The sequence below is a fragment of the Gallinula chloropus genome (genome assembly GCF_964237585.1).
Source record: "Gallinula chloropus genome assembly, chromosome: 9".
Classification (NCBI taxonomy): Eukaryota; Metazoa; Chordata; class Aves; order Gruiformes; family Rallidae; genus Gallinula; species Gallinula chloropus.
The window spans coordinates 8,653,536-8,671,744 of record NC_140094.1 but is presented as its reverse complement, the minus strand read 5'-3'; the positions used below and the strand labels follow the sequence as shown (position 1 = coordinate 8,671,744).

Here is an 18,209-nt window from a genome sequence, read left to right as displayed (position 1 = left end):
GTGCCAAAGGAAGTTTTCCCTGCAGTGCAGGGAAACTCTGACTTCCCAATAGTTTATCATAAAATGTGTCCAGACTGGAGCCTCTGAAAGATTTCCTTATCTTGAAAAGGCAGCATGAATCTCCTTATTTACATCACCCACTCACTGTTTCATCCATAAAATTAAACTGACTTCCTTTTACTGATGAACAGGAGTGGGAATAGTCAGCCTTACTATATATCCATATATCTACAGATAGATAGAGATGTCTTTTTTCCCAAGCATCTCCTGCCCATGAGTATTTTTCCTTGGCTTTCCTTTATGGGTGTCAGATGACATTTCCTCTGCTGTGTGCCTGTTTGACCTCTGTTCTTATTTGTCTGAAGATATGTGGTATTTTCTTTGGTATTGGAAGGAAATCACAAAGCTAAAACCAGTTTTCAACATTTTTATTTAAAATGTGTAAAGTGTCAAAACCCATCCCTTCAAAAAAGAAATGTAGCAGATCGGTCTCTTCTGAACTCCACCCCAGTCATCAGAGTAATAGCAATTTGGGGTGGATATGGTGTTGATAATTTGCAAACCACTGGGGTTGTTTTAGAGGCAGTATTTATTTATTTAAATAAAACACAAGCAAACAACAGAAACACCTTTAGTTTTCAGAGTTTTTTTCAAACATTAGAATTGCTTCCCCACTTTTAATATGTAATTTGAATAAGTTGTACTAGAAATACTGGTAAAAGTCACTCCTATTTCCAGTGTTCTAAGTAATAACTTCTAAATTAGGGAGGATCTTCCTGCTGTCTTCAAGGTATAGAGGAAATAGGCCTGAGCACTGGTAGGATGAGAGGCAACAGGCATGTGGTGTAACAAGGGAAACTCCTATTAAGTATTAAGGAAATTTAATCGTGATGGGGATTGTAAAACAATGGAGTCATTTACTCCATTCTTGTGAATATCTGACCTTGGAGATACTCAGAACTCAGCTGGATAGGGCCTGAGCAGCCTGCCCTGAAGTTGGTCCTGCTCTGAGCAAGGAATTGGAGCAAATGACTTCTGCAAGTCCCTTCCAACCTAAATTCATCATGGATCCCGAGAGCTGTCTGCAATACTCTCATAGTGTTATTTCTCAAAGGAAGGGCCTTGCAGATGGAATGTGGTGGGTTCAGAGCCTAATCCCCAGTCTCTTATTACCTATTTTATTATTTCAACTGCATCATGGGGCAACTCCCTATGAACCAAGACATCTCATAGCTAGAGGAACACTGGGATGGAAAACAGAGGCAGCGACACCCAATCCCTTGCTGACACAATGTCTCAAGGAATGTAGGGTCTGATTCAGCTGTCTTTGTTCAAGTCAGTAGGGAGTTCTGCATAAATGAGAGCTGCAAGAAGAGGCTCCTAGTTACTGATTTCCACCCACTTGGAATGTACCAATTCTAATAAAAAGTTGTATCCGTTTTTCTCGATGTCTGAGCCTGAACGTTCACCCAGCAGTTGGCATTTCATGCTAAACCATGAAAATGGTTTCACTTTGCTTCTGAGTTTACAGGTGGGATTTAAGAGGTCATTTGGGACACATGCAAGATTGAGGAAACGAGGCTTGCAACTGCTACTCTGGCAAAGTTCCCATTAAATTTGACAGGGTTATAGCTGACAGAGTAGTAGTATATATATTTCCTTTTCTTGCACTAAGACACTATTAATTTTTGACTATTTAAATCAAAGAAACAATTGCTGTTGTTAAACTTGAGGATTTCTAGCTGTACATGTAGAATTAAGTATACCAATGTATGTATTATTATTAGACAGGAATTTTAATAAATATTTTTCAATCCACTATATTGTAGTTGTGTTTCTGTTAGAAAACTTCTATAGAGTAGAAGTCATGGGCTTTCTTATGCTTTTGCTATCTTTTATTTAGGACCCCAATGAGTAACTCTGTTAATGGAATCTTATGTGTCTTGGTAAATGGACCTGTAGTATAACAGTTTCACTCTTATTAGGTAAAGGTTGATTTAAAATGAGACCTAGTTCTAGAAAAGAAAATAGCTATGAATTTGGGATAGCACATCCCTAAAAACAGTACTGAAAAGGGGGCATCTGAATTAGGGCATCTAAGTTGCCTTGTGCTTTCTTTGTCACTGTTACTGAAGAATGCGGGTGCTTTTAGAGGAGTAAGAACATCTGTTTCATTCAGATCTCAATAAGGACAAATCCAATTATTATTTTGAGTTCTCAAAATTTTTTTGGGGGGGTCATATCAAAATTTGTCTTGTTTCTGTAAATTAAAGGGATTTTTTCGTTTAAAGCAACATAAATTCTGTGTTGAAACTGTTCCATACAGGCATAAATAGGAGAGATGTGATCTGAATGTGTATAAGATGTAATAGATTTATGGTCATCCAGGATACAGCTGAGATAAAATGCTGGAATTTCCCCAGAAGCACATAGGCCCCTAATGTTTGAGCCAAGAGAGACTTTCTTTTAATTCTTGTAATATTACAGAAATATTACCCCAATGCTTTGCACAGTATCACAAATTAACAGAATTATATGCTAATGTAAGTTGGATTTCCTCCTCTTGCCATTATAAACTCAGCTGACTGATGAAAACTTCAAATAAAACCTTTTGTAAAAATGAACTAAGTCTTAAGTGAACTTTGTCCCCCAAAAGCTATCATTAATGGATTTCATAGTTAGTTTTCACAGCTTGTCTAACTAAAAGGCCTTAAGAAACACGAGTGACAGTTTGTTTTATTTTGAGTTACCTAATTCATTTTTTTTTTAAGATCTAAACCAGTTAATTGGTTGTCTGGTTCTAATTATTGTTTGTGCTTGTAATTTACTTAAAAATACACATATCAAAACTTTCCCACGCTATTTGTTTTCATTGGCATAATCAAGGCTTTCTTTATTAAGAAATATGTGAGAGGACATAGTTATTTTTGCTCACTTGGGTTGGAGTAAATTTACAGATAAAAAAATACGACTACTGCAAAAGTTCATGTAAATAGAAATAAAAACCCTAATTGAAATGAACTTGCTCTATCAGACTAATCCCATGTGGTAAGAGTTTTTTGTTGTTGTCTTCCAACAGTTCAAAACAACTGAAATGGATAAAATGTGAAAATTCTGATAAACATCCTACAGCAGGAGAGGGAAGAATGTCTGTGGAAGCTGACCAGCTTGGTAAAGGCCAGGGAGGATGGACACCAGTACTTGACATCACTGCTGCTGAACACAAAGATCGTCAGCACTGAAAGCTGCGATGTTTTTATGGCATTTGAATAGCAGGACAAACAGGTATGTCTCTGACAATCAGTTAAATTTTTATAATTTAGCCATTGTATAAAATGATTTGCGTAGTGCTGATAAGCATAGAGAGGTGCACTGAGGTGTGGCTAGCTAGGAGTCTTGATTTGTATCATGTGTAATTATGTAATTACTTAGGATCATTGCCTCCAGGCTGATACCTAGTCTATGTCTTGTCTATCAATCCCTCATATAATCAATCTACCTGTAATTATACTCCCCTGATTCTGCACCCTTCCACCATAATCCATGCCATCTACATCCTCCAAGGTACAGCTGTGAGATCCTCAAATTCATCTGGAGGAATCGGCATTATGGAAAAATAGTTGTTCATGTCTTACAGCAAATCCTGCTGTGCATGTTATAATAACGTTATATGCCTTGTTCTTGCTGTCTTTTATTTCTGGGTTTGATTCTAGGGTTTGATCAAGTTGCTAAAATATCAGCAAGCTTCTGGATCTCAGTTAATCTAAGAGTTCAGCTTTTTGTTTATCATGGGAGATGGTGATCAACTGGATCATCAGAATTGCTTGGGTTTTTGTTCTTGGGAAACTTCCGAGTGGATGACAAGTGTTTTGGAGGCTATAGAGGAATCTGTTTGTCTAGATGTTCTACAGAGTCCAAATGTTTGCAAAAGCTCAAGTGGCTGTGGGAAAGCGTGTGGGTGACCCTTAGCAGTAGCTCTGTTCAGCAGCAGAGAGCAGAAGTTGCTTTAAGTCATTTTGCTTGTGACAGTATTTTTCTAATGGGTTGAGAACCCAGGTGGGCAGTATTTTAAAAGTTGTCAACAGTTCTAAGTATTTCTAATATGTAAGCATAGTCTTAAAAATGACACACCAGAAATTGATGATGTGCTATGTATTTCACTAGATGAATTAACTGATAGCCCATGTATCAGTTCATTATCAGTACCTGCCTAAACAAAAATTAAAATACCTGCAAAGTGGGAAATCCAGCTTTTCTTCCAAAATATTTGTGATAAGCAGCAGAATGTATAGATACCATTCACTTTCAGTCTGATATGCGTGCTTTTTTTGGGTTTGTATTTTCTGTGTGTTTTGAAATGGGATAATCCCAGTACAGAACTACTTGCCTGGAGTATGGAATCCAGGTTTAAACTCTAACTGTCCTTATTTTATTCAGTATTAAAACTTTCTCCCTTTCAGGGGGTTAATAGGGGTTTGCTCTTCAGATTTCTGAATCAACCCGAAAGCATAAACAAAAACTGCAGGGCTTTTCCCTCCCCCCTTTCCTCGGTAAGGATGAGACACGCGTTGGTTCTGGAGGTGGTTGTAGAGATTCAGGGGTATGTATTGAAGAGGCTGGTGTGGCTGTGACATGCTACTTGCTAGAATAGTGCGTTATTCATTCTGCAGCAGCCTCTAGGTAAAGCCAAAATCGTTGCTGGTTTTCCTTATAAGGGAAACAAATACTGTTACGTTTTTTTCCTTAAGCCACTACCTAGATGCAAGATGCTGCACCTCGAGGCTATATGTATTTCTTTCATGGAGGGATAGGCGTCCCTTCCCTTCAGTCCCCTCCACCTCACCACCCGCCCCCCCGCTCCTCTGCTACACACTCACATTAGCTCAGACGCTAATGCTTCTGCCTCCTCCTAAGCCGGGGAGCGGTGGGGTAACCTGAGCAGGCAGCCCTGCCTGGCCGCGGCAGGGCCCCGTCCTCCCGGGTAGGACCGCACGCTTCCTGCGGCTCCTGGGGTGCCTCTCGGGGCAGAGCATCCCTCCGGGCCGGCGGCTTGCCGCAGGTGACCCGCCGCGGGGCTGGCCAGAGGCCTCCCGCCGCGACGGCTATTCGGGCTCGGCCGAGCGCCCCTGGAGCCCCCGGGGTGGCGGTTCAGGGGTGGGGGGACATTTTTATTCACCTCTCTCTCGCGAGAAAGTGTTGCGCGGGCGATACTTGAAGAGGAGGGGGGGGAGAGAGGAGGGGAAAAAGGAGGAGGAGGGAGGGAGGGGGCAGCTGGAGCCGCAGCTGGAGTCGCGGTGGGTGCAGCGGCCGCAGCTGGAACAGCAGCGGGAACGGCAGCCGGCGGCGGCGGCGGCTCTAGCGGGTGCGCGCCCCTCGCAGCGGGCTTCTCCCGGGGCGGGCGGGCTGGGCGCGGGGCTCTCTGCTTGCGGCGCGCCCCGGCCGGGCGCCGCGCTCCGGCTGCCGCGGCTCGCCGCGGTCCCCGGCTCGGGGAGCCGGGAAGGGTTCATGCCCGGGAGACGTTCGCAGCCCCGGAGCCGTCCCCGGGAGCGGTGGCGCGGCGGCCGCGGGCTGTCCGCGGCGGTTGCGGGAGCGGGAGCCCCCGCGGATGCTGTTGGAGGGAAGGTAGAGTCCGCGCGGCTCCGGGCAGCCCCTCGCCATCCCCCGCGGCCGCCGCCTCCCGCGGGCGGGCTAGCGCCGGGCTGGCCGGGGGCCGACGGCGCCGGGGCGCGGGGGCAGGCGCCGGGGGGCGCAGGGCGGCCGCGCCCGCTTTTCCTCCGTCCTTAATCCCCCCCTTCCTGCCCTTTTCTTCCATTGCAGCTCGTTTTGGAGAGGCTGGTCGGAGACAGGGCGGCGGGGACCGGCGGACTTCGGCGGCGGAGAGGAGGCGGCGGCCACTCGCAGCCCGGGGGCTCGGGGGACGCGATGTGGCGGGGGCGGCTGCTGGGGATCGCCCTGGGAGTTGCCGTGCTGTGGGCGTCCCAGGCGGGCGCCGCCGCCGCCGGGCACGCCGAGGGGGTGAGCGCCAAGGAGAGCCGGGCCAGCCGGGCCAAGAGGCGAGGACAGGGCGGCGGCGGGCACGACGCACTCAAAGGGTAGGTGCGGCGTTGGCCCCTCCTGGGGTACCGCGGTGCGGGGAGCGGTAGTGATTTGTTATTTGCGTGTGCATCCCTATCCCTTGCCCCTTTGTGATGGGAGCTGGTGGAAGTGGGAGAGCTCCTGACCCCACCTTGGGGGCCACGTTGGGCTGGGGGCCGTCTGACACCGCCCGCAGCATCACAGGGTCGCGCCGGGGCGCGGAGCCCCGCTGCCCTCCGGGGAGCCCCCGGCAGCGCGCAGGGCAGGGTGCTGGGTCCCCTGCGTGCTGCAGCCTTGCTTCGCCTTTGGGTGGGTGATGCTTCGCGACGATGAGCCCCAGCAGCTTGGACGTCACTAAGTTAGCTTCTGGAAGGACACTGATAAAAGCACACCACGGGCTTGTGCATTCCTCCCGCGTCCCGTACTTCTGCTTTGCATGAGGCAGGATCGCAAGGAGGCCCGGAGACCACAGCGTGCCCATTCCATTTGCAGTTCTCTCTCATCTCCACCTTAAACCTTTTGTGGTGTGCATCTTCCTCTGTGCTTATCTAGTGTTCCTTGTGGCCTGGGTATGGCAGGGGGAAGAATAGGGACCGTTTTTTGGTGCCAGAGCTATCTAGTATTACGATGAGTGGAGCCCAAACATGTAAGAGCTTAAAATCATAATGAAGTGTTCTGGTACATGCTTACCAGTGGTTTTCTAAAGGGCAATTCTGTGTCAGGCAAACTCTTTTCCAAATTCTAACGGAACACCCTACCCATGCAAAAATTATTGTTAAGTCAACCAAAAAGCATTGCGTGCCTGTAGCTGAAAATTTAGTTTGCTTATAAAGGTTAGAAAGCTCGTGATACTGGAAGAAGAAAGAGGTTTCCTTTTTCAGCCCATAGCTGGACTTTTCACTCATCAGGCAGAAGGCAAATGTAGCAAAATTTATGTGGGAATAGTTATGCTTTGGTAAGGGATGGCTTTTCCTCATTTCCTCAAAAAGGAGCTGTTAAACTTAAGAGTCCTTGATGACTTTGCTTTAATTTCTTGCTAATTTTCTCATACTTGTGTGGTACCTTTTATTTATATTTGGATTTGTAGTCTTGGCACTTTTTTATGCTTGCTGGTTGGACGAGGTTTATGTTTTTAGGTCTCCTTGCTGCAGAAATAGATGCAAGCTGTTGGTATTGCTTTTGAAGGATCTGATTTTGTGGGGTCAGAGCTCTCTTACTTCATTTCATTTCCACGGGAGGTGGACAAAGTAGATCTTTCCTAAGACAAAAAGTGTTCTAGGAGGTGAGTAGGACATAACATTTCTAGGACTAGTTGCAGGCAAGAAAAGATGATGAGGAATATTTATCAGAAAGAGCCCATATTCCTCAGGGTGTTAATAAACTTCATTACTAATATCAAACCGACAAGCACCATTTTCTGATTAGCAGGACAGAGTCTGCCATCTAACACGTCAGCTGAGTTGATGGACTTGGTGGGACTTAGAGGCTTGTTAGCTGAGGATAAAACTTCTGTCATGAATGTAACTTGCTCAAACTGTGCTGTTTACACAGTAATAGTAGAGCATCATGAGATGATAGTTGAGGTGTTAATTATGTTTTGAATTGAAAACAGGTTAAGGTGTTTAGGCTTATGACTTGATTCTTAGCTAAAGCCTTCAATTTATAGAATCATAGAATCTTTTATGATGTGCTTTGCAATGATTCTTCCATTTATTGTGTATTACCTATGAGTGACATATCTGGTTATTAATCTGTAAATGTAGAGATAATGGCAATATCAATATTAGGTATTTATATCTCAGTTATTTGCAATATTGTGAATCTGAATGAATGCCCTTGGGAAGCAGGTTCTTAGCAAGAATATAATGAGTTGCCAGATGATACAGTAAAGACAGAACAAATTATTAGTTTGGTTGCTTGTTAGATTTCTTTTGTTTCTGTAACTCTTATTTGAGGTTTAGTATAGAGTTCCCAAATTGCTTTGAGGAGGTTCTTAGCCCACAGTCATCTTTATCATTATTGGGTAAATCCTGCTGGGTATTTCCAGTTTGGAAATTCCAAGCGCTTTCTGAGGTGTGGTACTGTACAATATGAATAAAAAGAACTGTCATTTTAAAAGACAAGGTTGGAACTATTTATTTGGAAAGCCAGATGGAAAATGTATTTTGAATGTACAGGAACTGTATATACATTAGACAAGGAGAATTCATTGTTATTGAAGCACTAAACCACTAAAAATATGATTTTACAGAAGCTATACTATTTTTTTAACTTGTTGATCAGTCCAGATACATTTGGGAAGGAGAGTTATAATGCAAGTCATAACAGATGCTGGGAAACTTATTTTCATGTTGACTAAGAATTTTTTCCTTTTTGCAGTGAAGTCTTGCTCTGATTGTAGGAGCATGGGGATATACCTCTGGAGAAAACCCTTCACATTTAGCCTTCTTGTCTGGTTGATTATAATGACTATTGAAAGTCTTTTAGCATTTGAAAATACTGAGGTTAGTCTCAGTGTGAATATTGGTCTTGTATGTTAAAATGATGAAGTCTAAGATCTGTTTCAATTCTCATGATTTTTCCCACTTGACATTTTTTTACCCCAAACTGTTGATTGCAGGAGATGTTTGCTTTTGTCCTTGTGACCTTTGTCTCATTGTTTATGCCAGTGAGCTGTCCGAACATATAACAGGATTCTAGAAGTATATTTTAACTTTAATAATGATAAATTATTTGGAAATGCCTCTTATGTACTCGTTTTAAGACTTTAAGCCTGCTGCTCACGTAGTTTGAATTGGTCCATCTACAGAGGCAGTTGCAGGGAAGTCCTTGTCATGCCATCTATGTTTGGTCTAAGGCAATGTGTGTTTATATACTGGTGCCTCAAAGTGATCAGAAAGCAATCAGAATAAAGGCAGTGATTACTTCAAGATATAACGAGGCTGTCCATTCATGGGAATGTTGTTGGAATCCACTGTGGCTCAGGAAATGAAATAAATAAGCTGTTACTGAGACACTTTTGGTCTCTGGATCCTGAAAACTTTAACACAAACGTTCATGTATTGTATTAACTTGAGGATTTAAGCTGTTACTCTGCTACCCCGTAAACACGTAGGAGTGTAGCATCAACTTCTGACGAAATAAACCTTACAAAACTGGCCATGAATGGGAAGTCTTCTGTAAACAGTAAATACTTGACATCAATCATTTCTGATGATTCTAGACAAAGATCTCAAACTCTAAGAGGATCAGTCAGTTCTTAGTAATGTTTTAAGCAAGGTTTATCGTGTTTTATCAGTCTCTTCTCGGTGTAATGGCCAAAGGCAGCAGTTATCTGCCTAACAAACAGCTCAGCAGAAATTTGAAAAGATTTAAAATTTCTTCAAGATAGCTGAATGGTGACATGACTCTAAGTAAGATGCTAATTAAATTCATTTGTGCAAGAATGATTTAATTTGTTTTTATTAAGATGAAATGATGATGAATATTGCAGAATAGAATAGTTGGCTCCAAAATGGTTCATAAAATTCTTGGATTAAAGCTATTCAATGGGGGATTGAGGTTTTTTGGACCAATTTCTTTTGGTCATCCCAGATGAAGTCCACAGGTTTACCAATATGCTTATTTGAGTAAACTTGGTTGGTTTGACCCTTTTTATGCATCACTGCTCCCTGAATTAAAATAAATCTTATAAATCTATAACATAATTCTAGTATTCAACTATATAATTAAGGCTTCTGGTTTTCGTTTTAAACCAATATTTACCACTAAAAGGCTGCTGAAGAAAAGCAGACTTTCCATACTGGTAAATATTGGTTTGTACTGAAAAACCTCAAACACTTTCCTTGCCGCTTTTGGCTTGCACACCTCTGGCCAGCTGCTGGTGCCACACCTTCATGATGTCACACTGTGAGCAGGAGGCAGCCTGACCACTAGGGAATAAAATTCTTAATTAAAAGTACTTGTAAGTTACTGTAATACCTGGTGTGCTGGAGCACTCACCTGGCTTGCAGGTGGCATGGCCATCCTCCTTCCAGGCCTCTGTGCCTTACAGAGTATAAAGCCTGTAAGGAGGGTGCAGAGCTTCATGCCGGTGCATCCTAATGCGAAGCCTGCAGTCCCTGGCAGCTACACGCAGTGTTAAGATTTTGCATCTCTCTGAATGTGTTGTGATGCTGACTATTTTTTATTACATTATGATTGGAAATCTAATTCTGGAGTGAAATGAGTTCACAGATCTTGGTGCTGTGTCTGATGTATGTTTCCTTTTATTTCAGTGGGACTGTTTGATGTGATTTAATGTAGGCATGACTTTCTCTAGGGAGCAGGCTGTATGGATGAGGAGCAGGGAGAGCAAAGAGAACCAAGCAAGAAGCCAGCATAGAATCTATTCTGTGGCAAAGGCTGTTATTAATACATGCTGAAGGGCTAATATTTAAAGAGGGAATAGTATGTTATTTTCAGTTCTGACATATAGCTGTCTTTCCCTGGCTGCCACAGTAGGCTGCAATTACATTTTGGAATATACTAGTTTAAATACTATGTGTGAATTTTTAAATGTGTTTAATAAAAGCTATCTGACTACAGTTTACACCAGATTGCTTTATCCAGAGCCAGTAGCAATGCAAAGCTCCCATGCTAGCATTCTTGTTAGAGTTCAGTGTTGTTCTTCAGCCTGAAGAAAAACAGTAAAAAGTAAATAGTCCTCAGGCCTACATAGTCCTTGTGGTCCCCACTTGTATTTCCAAATCTTGCCATGTAATAGGCATGGCCTTAATCCCAATTCTGGTTTATGATCTATGGGGGTAGACTTCTGTGCCTGTGTAGTTCCTAGTGCAGAATTAGGACCCAATTCATTTTGGACATGGCAGTGAAAAACCACCCTGTGGTTACAGCTTGGGGTGGGCACTTTTGTAGTTTCCGTTTACCTGGTGAGTGTTTTAGGCACAAGTGGTTCTGTTACCAACCACATGGTCAGCCTTCCCCTCTGTCATCTTTTCTCATGTTGTATTGTCGCTGGACACCAATCATTTTGAAGTGCCAAGAGTCTGTTGTTTGAAATTTGACCCAGATCACACCTTCCCCCAAGATACATTACAGAAATACCTTTTTCCCAGTTGATGGTCGTCAGTCACAAATGGAGCAAAGAGGAAAAAGGCTATAAACAATATAGCAGTGTACTTGACATACTGTACGTAACATGATTTTGTTGGAAATGCTGTTAAATTGGCTTGAGGGACTCGGATGAAGCAGGTCACCAAGCACCACTCTGCCAAGGTGACACACTGAAGATGAGGAAGGCAGGTCTGCATGTACTACTTTTAATTTCTTTCCTTATTTTTTTGTTTGTTTGGGTTTTGTTTTTTTTTCTTTTTTTAAATTTACTTGTTTGATTGTTTGTTTTGCAATGCATAGCTCTTAACTGTATTGGGTTGGCCTGATATGCTGGCCCAGGTGCTGCAGGACAGGTCACAGCTGGCCTCTGGTGGGTTTGTACAGAGCAAAGGGAGGATTTCACATTGGTTTGCCACCTTGTATCCCATCGTAGGAAGCTATGTTGCTGTCCCCCATCCTGAGGAGTCCTGTGTAAGGCTGATGGTAGCTATGACTTAATTGCTTGGCAGGTGAGAGACAGATCTATGCTACAGCTCAGAGAACAAAACATGATATGGATTGTGCTATGTTCCAGGTAATCATTTTCCTCTGTGGGTTTGTGATGGAATTGTGCAATGTTTAGTGCAGTGTTGTCTTCCCAAAGACTTTCTGATCTCAGGTTCTTGGTGTTTAATTGAACTTCTATAGAGGGGGGACAGGTGGCCCTCAGTCTTTAGAAACAGGAGGCATAAAGGATTCAGGGAAGAACAGCACCTTCAGGGAGTATGCCTGATTGCAGCAGTGTACAGTAGTTTGCAGGTTACAATGCAGGTTTCCAGAGAGAATTGTTTGGAGAAGACAGGAGAAGCCTCAGGCATGTGGCAGGGCTGTTAGCCACAGCTGCACTTCAATCAAAAGCCCACCTAAGGTTTATGCAAGTAGACTTCTCCTCAGTTGTTATCTCCTCAGGATGAATTTTGTGTTCAGCCGTGGTTCCACGAGTTATTCACCAGATTCAATCTGATCTGAGTACGTTTGCCTTGCTAACCGGATAAGCTACTCTACGTGCAACCTCACGCTGCTGTGCCAGAAACTTTGGGGCTATACTGGGCTTGGGGATGCAGACTTGAAGTAGGCATAGGACTGCTCTTAGTTTCTTTGGGAGCAATGGCAGCATCACTGGGTTAGGGTTTGGCAGTGACAGTCCATCTGTCTGCTTCATTTACAGTGATCCTTATTGAATAAAATTGCAGCTTCTGTTTTCCTGTATGCTTATTTTCCTTTCCTGTGGTGTGTTCATCAGCGGTGCTGCCAGCTTAGGACAGCTTTTCATTCCCATTTGCTTCTCATCCTGCAAACTCAAATGTTTTCTATATGAACTTCAATGCAAGTGTTGACAAGGGTCACTTAAATACATTCATGGACGCAGCAACCTGTGATTATTAGAGTGGTATTATCCAAAACACAAGACCCAAGCTATTTAGCGACATGGATCTCCAAGAAATCTTCCTCTTGATAGAAATGTAGTAGGTATTTGCTAATAGGAGGCTGTCTCTACTTAAGTGAGATTTGAAGAGCTAGGGATCTTTGAATGTGTACTTATGGAAGGAGTAAGAAATTAATAATTAGCTTTTTTGCTTTGCAGTGAGATCACCTTCCATACTGGTCCTCTTCTTTATGTCTCTGTTGAACCTTGATGACAAAGAAGATGTAGATGCATGTGTGTCACTTTGGTCTTACTCCCCAAACTCAGTAAATATTTTTGTATAATGCAACAATTGTGGCCTGGAGTGTTTCTGATTAACCATTGCACTGTGCTGGAAAATATATTTGTAGCTCTTTGGTATTGTGTTGTGAATGTCTCCTTTGGTTTTTTTCTCTCATCCATTCTGACTTTCCTGCTTCAGTTTTATTTTTTTTCAAAGGATTTCAGACCTACTGAACAGCCTTATTTATGTTAAGGTGGTTGTGCAGATACAGGCATGAGAAGAATAATTTAATTTTTTTTTTTTTTTTCTGGTGACAGTTCAGTAAAGTTTGGGCTCCTTGGAAGGTACATTGGGAGGTAAAATGTAGCCTGTTAAATTAAAACCTATGTCGTCTTGTTTTGCTTATAGAAATTCACTGGAGTATGAAGGAGTTCTAGCTTTTTATCTGGAGGAATATTTTAAAAGTTGACTTGCTGGAGAATCTGTTGTTTTCCTTTCTACTTCTCATTTTATGCAATGATTCATGACCATTAAAGCCTCAGAAATACCAAATGAAAGCCGCAGTTCTTTTGTCTACAGTCTTAATCATTTTCATCCTCTTTTTCAAGCTTCCCTCTCATGTTTTGCTGGAGGACAACAGAATATCCAGTGGTGTTCAGCTGAGGTTTCAAGCTAAAATTTGTTTCCTTTCAGGAACATATTTTTCCTGTTTCTTATTCTTTGTTTTTCCCTCTGGTATTTCATCTTTTTCTCTTCCCTGTATACAGAGCAAAGTACCAGTGGCTGCTAGGGAAAAGGTGAACTTCCTATCAAGAGGAAGTTTTCCTGTTACCTTATGGCAGACAGGCAGTTAACTGGCCTTTGGAAACAGAGTATTGCTATACAAGCAAGGAGAGAGGCAGAGCGTAGGATACAGTGTGTTGTGAAGGAGAAGAAACGCTACTGTCTTACCTAAAATAAATCTTTCAGCAGCCTGAGGGAGAGCACTTAAAAACAGAAGTTAATGGCGTTGCTTAACACCTAAGAATGCTCTCTGACAAGTATTGATAGAAGTATCAGGTTTATGAAAGTCTCTCCCTAACTGTTTAGTACTTCTCCCAGGTGGGAATAGTGGGTAGCACCAGCTTATCCTGCAGCCTCTGGAAAAACCTTGGCAGGGGCTGGCTGCTCAGCACAGGACACTGGCAGAGGTCCTCAGCTTGCCCATGTGCTTTCTAATGTATTAGAGGTCTCCCTCCAGCCACAGCCAATAGCAGGTATGTGGTGACAGCGGTGCAGGAGGTGTTACTTGGTCTCTCCCTGCTCCCTCATGGGAAGTGACAACTGGAGAGCTAAGGGTAGCTGTAGCCCACGGTTACATCTGTTTCCTATGGGATGCATTTAGTGCTACTCGGGAGAAAGGCTATGATTTCTTGTACCCTAAAGGCACTTAGTTTTTCTTTCTTTTTTTTCCTTCTTTTTATCTGTTTAAGACAGTAACTGCTGGATCCCTCCTGTTTACCAGCAATGGTTGTCTGGGCTAGTGACATACTTGTACTTGACATGTCTTATACAGCCATGTAGACTGGGTGTCGAGCTGGACCCACTGACGTTCTCAAGTGAAAAAATGAGGCAATATAAGACAGAAAGGCATCTGTCCCTGGCTGTGAAGGAGGACAATGCCTGGCTGTCAGGTTAGATGAGTGTGTCCCTGCAAAAGACACAGCCAGATTTTTGAGAGCTAGTGAGGAAGAATTCACTTAATGTCAAATGCTGTGGTTGGATTGCCGTATTTAGCTGTCACAGTGTGATGGAAGTTAGGGTTAGCAAAGTGTTCAGTGTTGCTGCAGGAAACGTGCATGTCATTTTGAACTCTTGACTTGCACATAGGCCGGAGCCAAAGACACCCGTAGAGTTGCTCAGCATGTTATTTTTTCAGTTGAACTGAGCCAGGATTCTGGGACAGCGGTATCCTTACTGTCAGAGTGAGAAATAGTTATCATATTAGGCTCTCTGCATGGCACAAACATCCAAGCTCACTTATTGGATGGTAAAAATCAGTACACCAGATGCAATCTTTTGTATATAATAAACATATTTTGCTTAAAAATGCATGCTCATCCTTTATAGGGTAATGGAAGCTAAATTTAGTGTTTGCTTTCAGAGTCTAACATTTTTTGCCTAGATTTTCCTTTTACGCAACTGAAATATATAGCTTCAGGAGGCCTCTTAATAATGTTCACTGAATGATGAAAAAGAGCACAGTGACTGAAACCATCTTGTTTTCTAATATTTAGCTAAGCAACAGGGAAGCAACGCTTGGTTAAAGTATTTGTGGTACCTGGAAATGATGCTTATGCATGTTCATTGCAGACCTGTGTTTGTGTTTTCTGCTGTATCCCACCCACATAGCTGAATTTCTCACTTTGTGGATGTGCTCTTGGGAAGTGGTGAGGTTGAAGGACAACCATGCTGCTTGGCTGGGCTCTCACATGCAGTGGTACGTGTCAGAGTGGTGAGTGGCTTGGGAAGGCTGGCTGACACGTGCTGGAGCTGTTAGCCCCTGTGTCCCATTGGGAGCCAGACCTTCCCTTTCCAGTCTTCCTTTGCTGACTGCTCCTGGGAGGAGAGGGTAGGTACCAGTGCAGGAGGTCCTTTTGATGTCAGCCTTTAATTTATGCACCAAGTACCTGGCTTCTGTAATTTAGGTGGGGAGGGACGTTGGAAAACCATGTGGGTCCAAGCCCTGCTCAGAGCAGGGGTTGCTTGCAGCCATGTCCACTCAGGTTTGGAATATCTGTTAACAATGGAAATTCTCGATTCAGTGGGAAAGTTCAGTAAAGCTCTGATGGAGTCAATAAAGCTGGGCCACTCTGTGCTTTTAAGTTTTACTCTGAGATGCTGAGGAGTTCAGGAAGGTATATAAAGCTGTTTTACAGCAAAAGGTATAGATCTGATTATGTGTCTCTGGAAAAAGGCTAGTAAAAGCTATTCCTCTTCACATTCTGGAGCCTTAGCTACTATTTCTTATTATGTTGGTTATATTCAAACTTAGACAACCATGTTTTTGAGACCAACCTACCATTTTTTCAGGTGCAGTTTGCAGTCCTTCTTAACTCCCAGTGCAAGCATGGAAGCACCACTCCAATTCTGTGTGCAAATGATCAGCAAATAATTCTGGGTACAGTTTTAGCAGGTACCAGTGTTACCCGTGTAGGAAGAAAAATAGACAAAGGTTTCTTTAAAAATAACCATTGGCTGCTGATGTTGCTTTAAATTATCTCTCTTCTGCCAGAAAATTTGGTCCCTACATTATGTTAAACATATGCTACCTCCTGCAGCCAAATAGTTAATACAAGTCCTTCATTAAATACTTTCTTGCAAGGAAGAATCCCTGTGTGTTTTCCTAGAGAGAGGAAAAGTGAGTTGTGGGAGCAGTTAGAAACCTTCCCGGTATCCCTGCAGCTCAGCTCTAACTGGAGATCAGCTGTCTCTCTTGCTCTCTAACCGCTTTCTGCCCACACTGTCTGGTCTCTCAGTCTAACTTCTTTGAGACCCACGCTTTGGGCTTGATTCAGCCTGGGTTACGCCAGTGTTGGCTGGCGCATGGCAATGCTGCTGACAAAATTTCTGCCTGAAGCCTTGCTCACAGCCATGCCAGAAACTCTTCCTCCCGTGGGAGCTGCAGATGGGCAACTCTTTCTTCAGAAGAGGGCTGTAATTTCCTCGAGGGGTCACAGGCAGGGCAGACCAGGCATGTACAGAATTAGTGCACCCCCTGAGCAGGCTGTAGCATGGAGCCCTGGCTGTGTCTCTGCTGGGGCCTTGGAGAGGACAGCTGTGATGCTAGAGATGCCTTGCTGTTCCTGGGATGGGTGGTGTTTCCCACTGCCAGCTTCATGCAGGACTTATGAATAGCCCCCTCATTTGTCTGGCTGTGACATACCCCTGCTGCCTGCTTATATCTGATAAGAACACACTACCAACTTAGTGTGATTTGCTTATCATTTTACATTGAAGTGCCTGCTCCATAGATCTGCCCTCAGTTGCTGGGTAATCACGTGCAATTTGGGAGAGCCAGGCTGCCCTTTGTTCTTGCTGACAGTGGGCATTGGGAGCAGGAGTAGCAAGGGAGGGGATTGACTCAGTTGGTCCTCTCTGTACGATGATGATGTGTTTACCAGTGGAGAGAAGAGAGCGTTTACCTGAGGATGTATGACAGGCAGAGGTGGTGCTGCAGCCAGGAGCAGCGCAGTGCTGACCCGGGGTAGGACCAAGTGTGTCCATCTGAAGGAGCTGATGCTGCATTCCTGCCTGGGCTCCGTCCCCACGTGGGTGGAAAGGACAGACAAAGCTTTACTTTGTGATGGGAGTGGAGATTCCCTGTGGTTGTTCTGGAAGAGTAATGCCTTCTAGTTGGTGCACACAGATGCTGTCAGCCAGACCTATCCGACTCAGGTGTTCGTTGTCAGAATTTTCAGTGGAGCTTTTTTTTCTCTCTGCTATTCTAAGACTTTTCTAGTTGATGACTAATGTCTTCTGATAATTATTCGAGTTAAGAAATTCGTACTTATGCATCATTAATCAAAGACATAATTTCTTGTTAATTTTGAACATCTTTGATGAAAGGCTGGGCATCAGTTGTACCGTCTCTCAGCACTATACCCTTACAAAAATCACAGACTGCTTTGGGTTGGAAGGGTTGTCCCATCTATGGTCTGTATAGCTGCAGTTCTGTTTCTTTTGCCATTAAAAAATCAGGTTTTATAACTCAGCTCTGTTTGTAGTGCTATTCAGGAAAACAGTTTTATAAGAATATAAAATGCTTCCTTAGCATTCATGGCCTATAATATCAGCAGGAAAATATGCTCGATTAAACGCAACAGTGGGTAACTGTTAAAATAAGTATTATGATAGAGCCTTTACAATTTGAATGATGGTTTCTGTGATTTTTGCATGAGGTGAATTGTTATTCCCTTTATTTATTTGTTTATGGGCATTTGTAGCTATAGTTTCTGAACAATAACCATCAGAATTAATACTTTTTAAACACATTGTACAAACAGACAGAAGTAAAGAACGTTCCCTCCCAAAGAAGTAGCATTCAGACTTCAATATAGGTTTCTTTTATAAGCTAGACAGCAGCTTTATGACGAAAAAGTGTTCCACTGGAAAATGCACTTGTCAGGCTCAAACTGTTCCATGGAAGTACAGTTTGATGACTTTTTTTTTTTTCGAGCTAAAGAAGCTGTATCTGAGTTTGAGTTTCTTGGGTATGCAGCTTAACCTACCCTGTGGACAGCCTCGAAGCTCCCAGGGCCTCTGACTTCATGGCTGTTGGCACATCTAGGT

General features: G+C 43.3%; 1 protein-coding gene across 2 annotated transcripts in view; it reads left to right on the top strand.

Moving 5' to 3' along the window:
* Positions 1-5,907: 5,907 nt before the first annotated feature.
* FBN1 (fibrillin 1) overlaps positions 5,908-18,209 on the top strand; it is a gene marked incomplete at its 5' end in the record, with an annotated part of 146,244 nt that continues 133,942 nt past the window's right edge. The window contains one exon of one of the 2 annotated variants that reach the window (XM_084267944.1): positions 5,908-6,092. In XM_084267944.1, the coding sequence (XP_084124070.1) occupies positions 5,923-6,092 (170 nt within the window). The remainder of the gene's footprint in view (positions 6,093-18,209) is intronic. The other variant, XM_084267945.1, reaches the window with a different exon arrangement.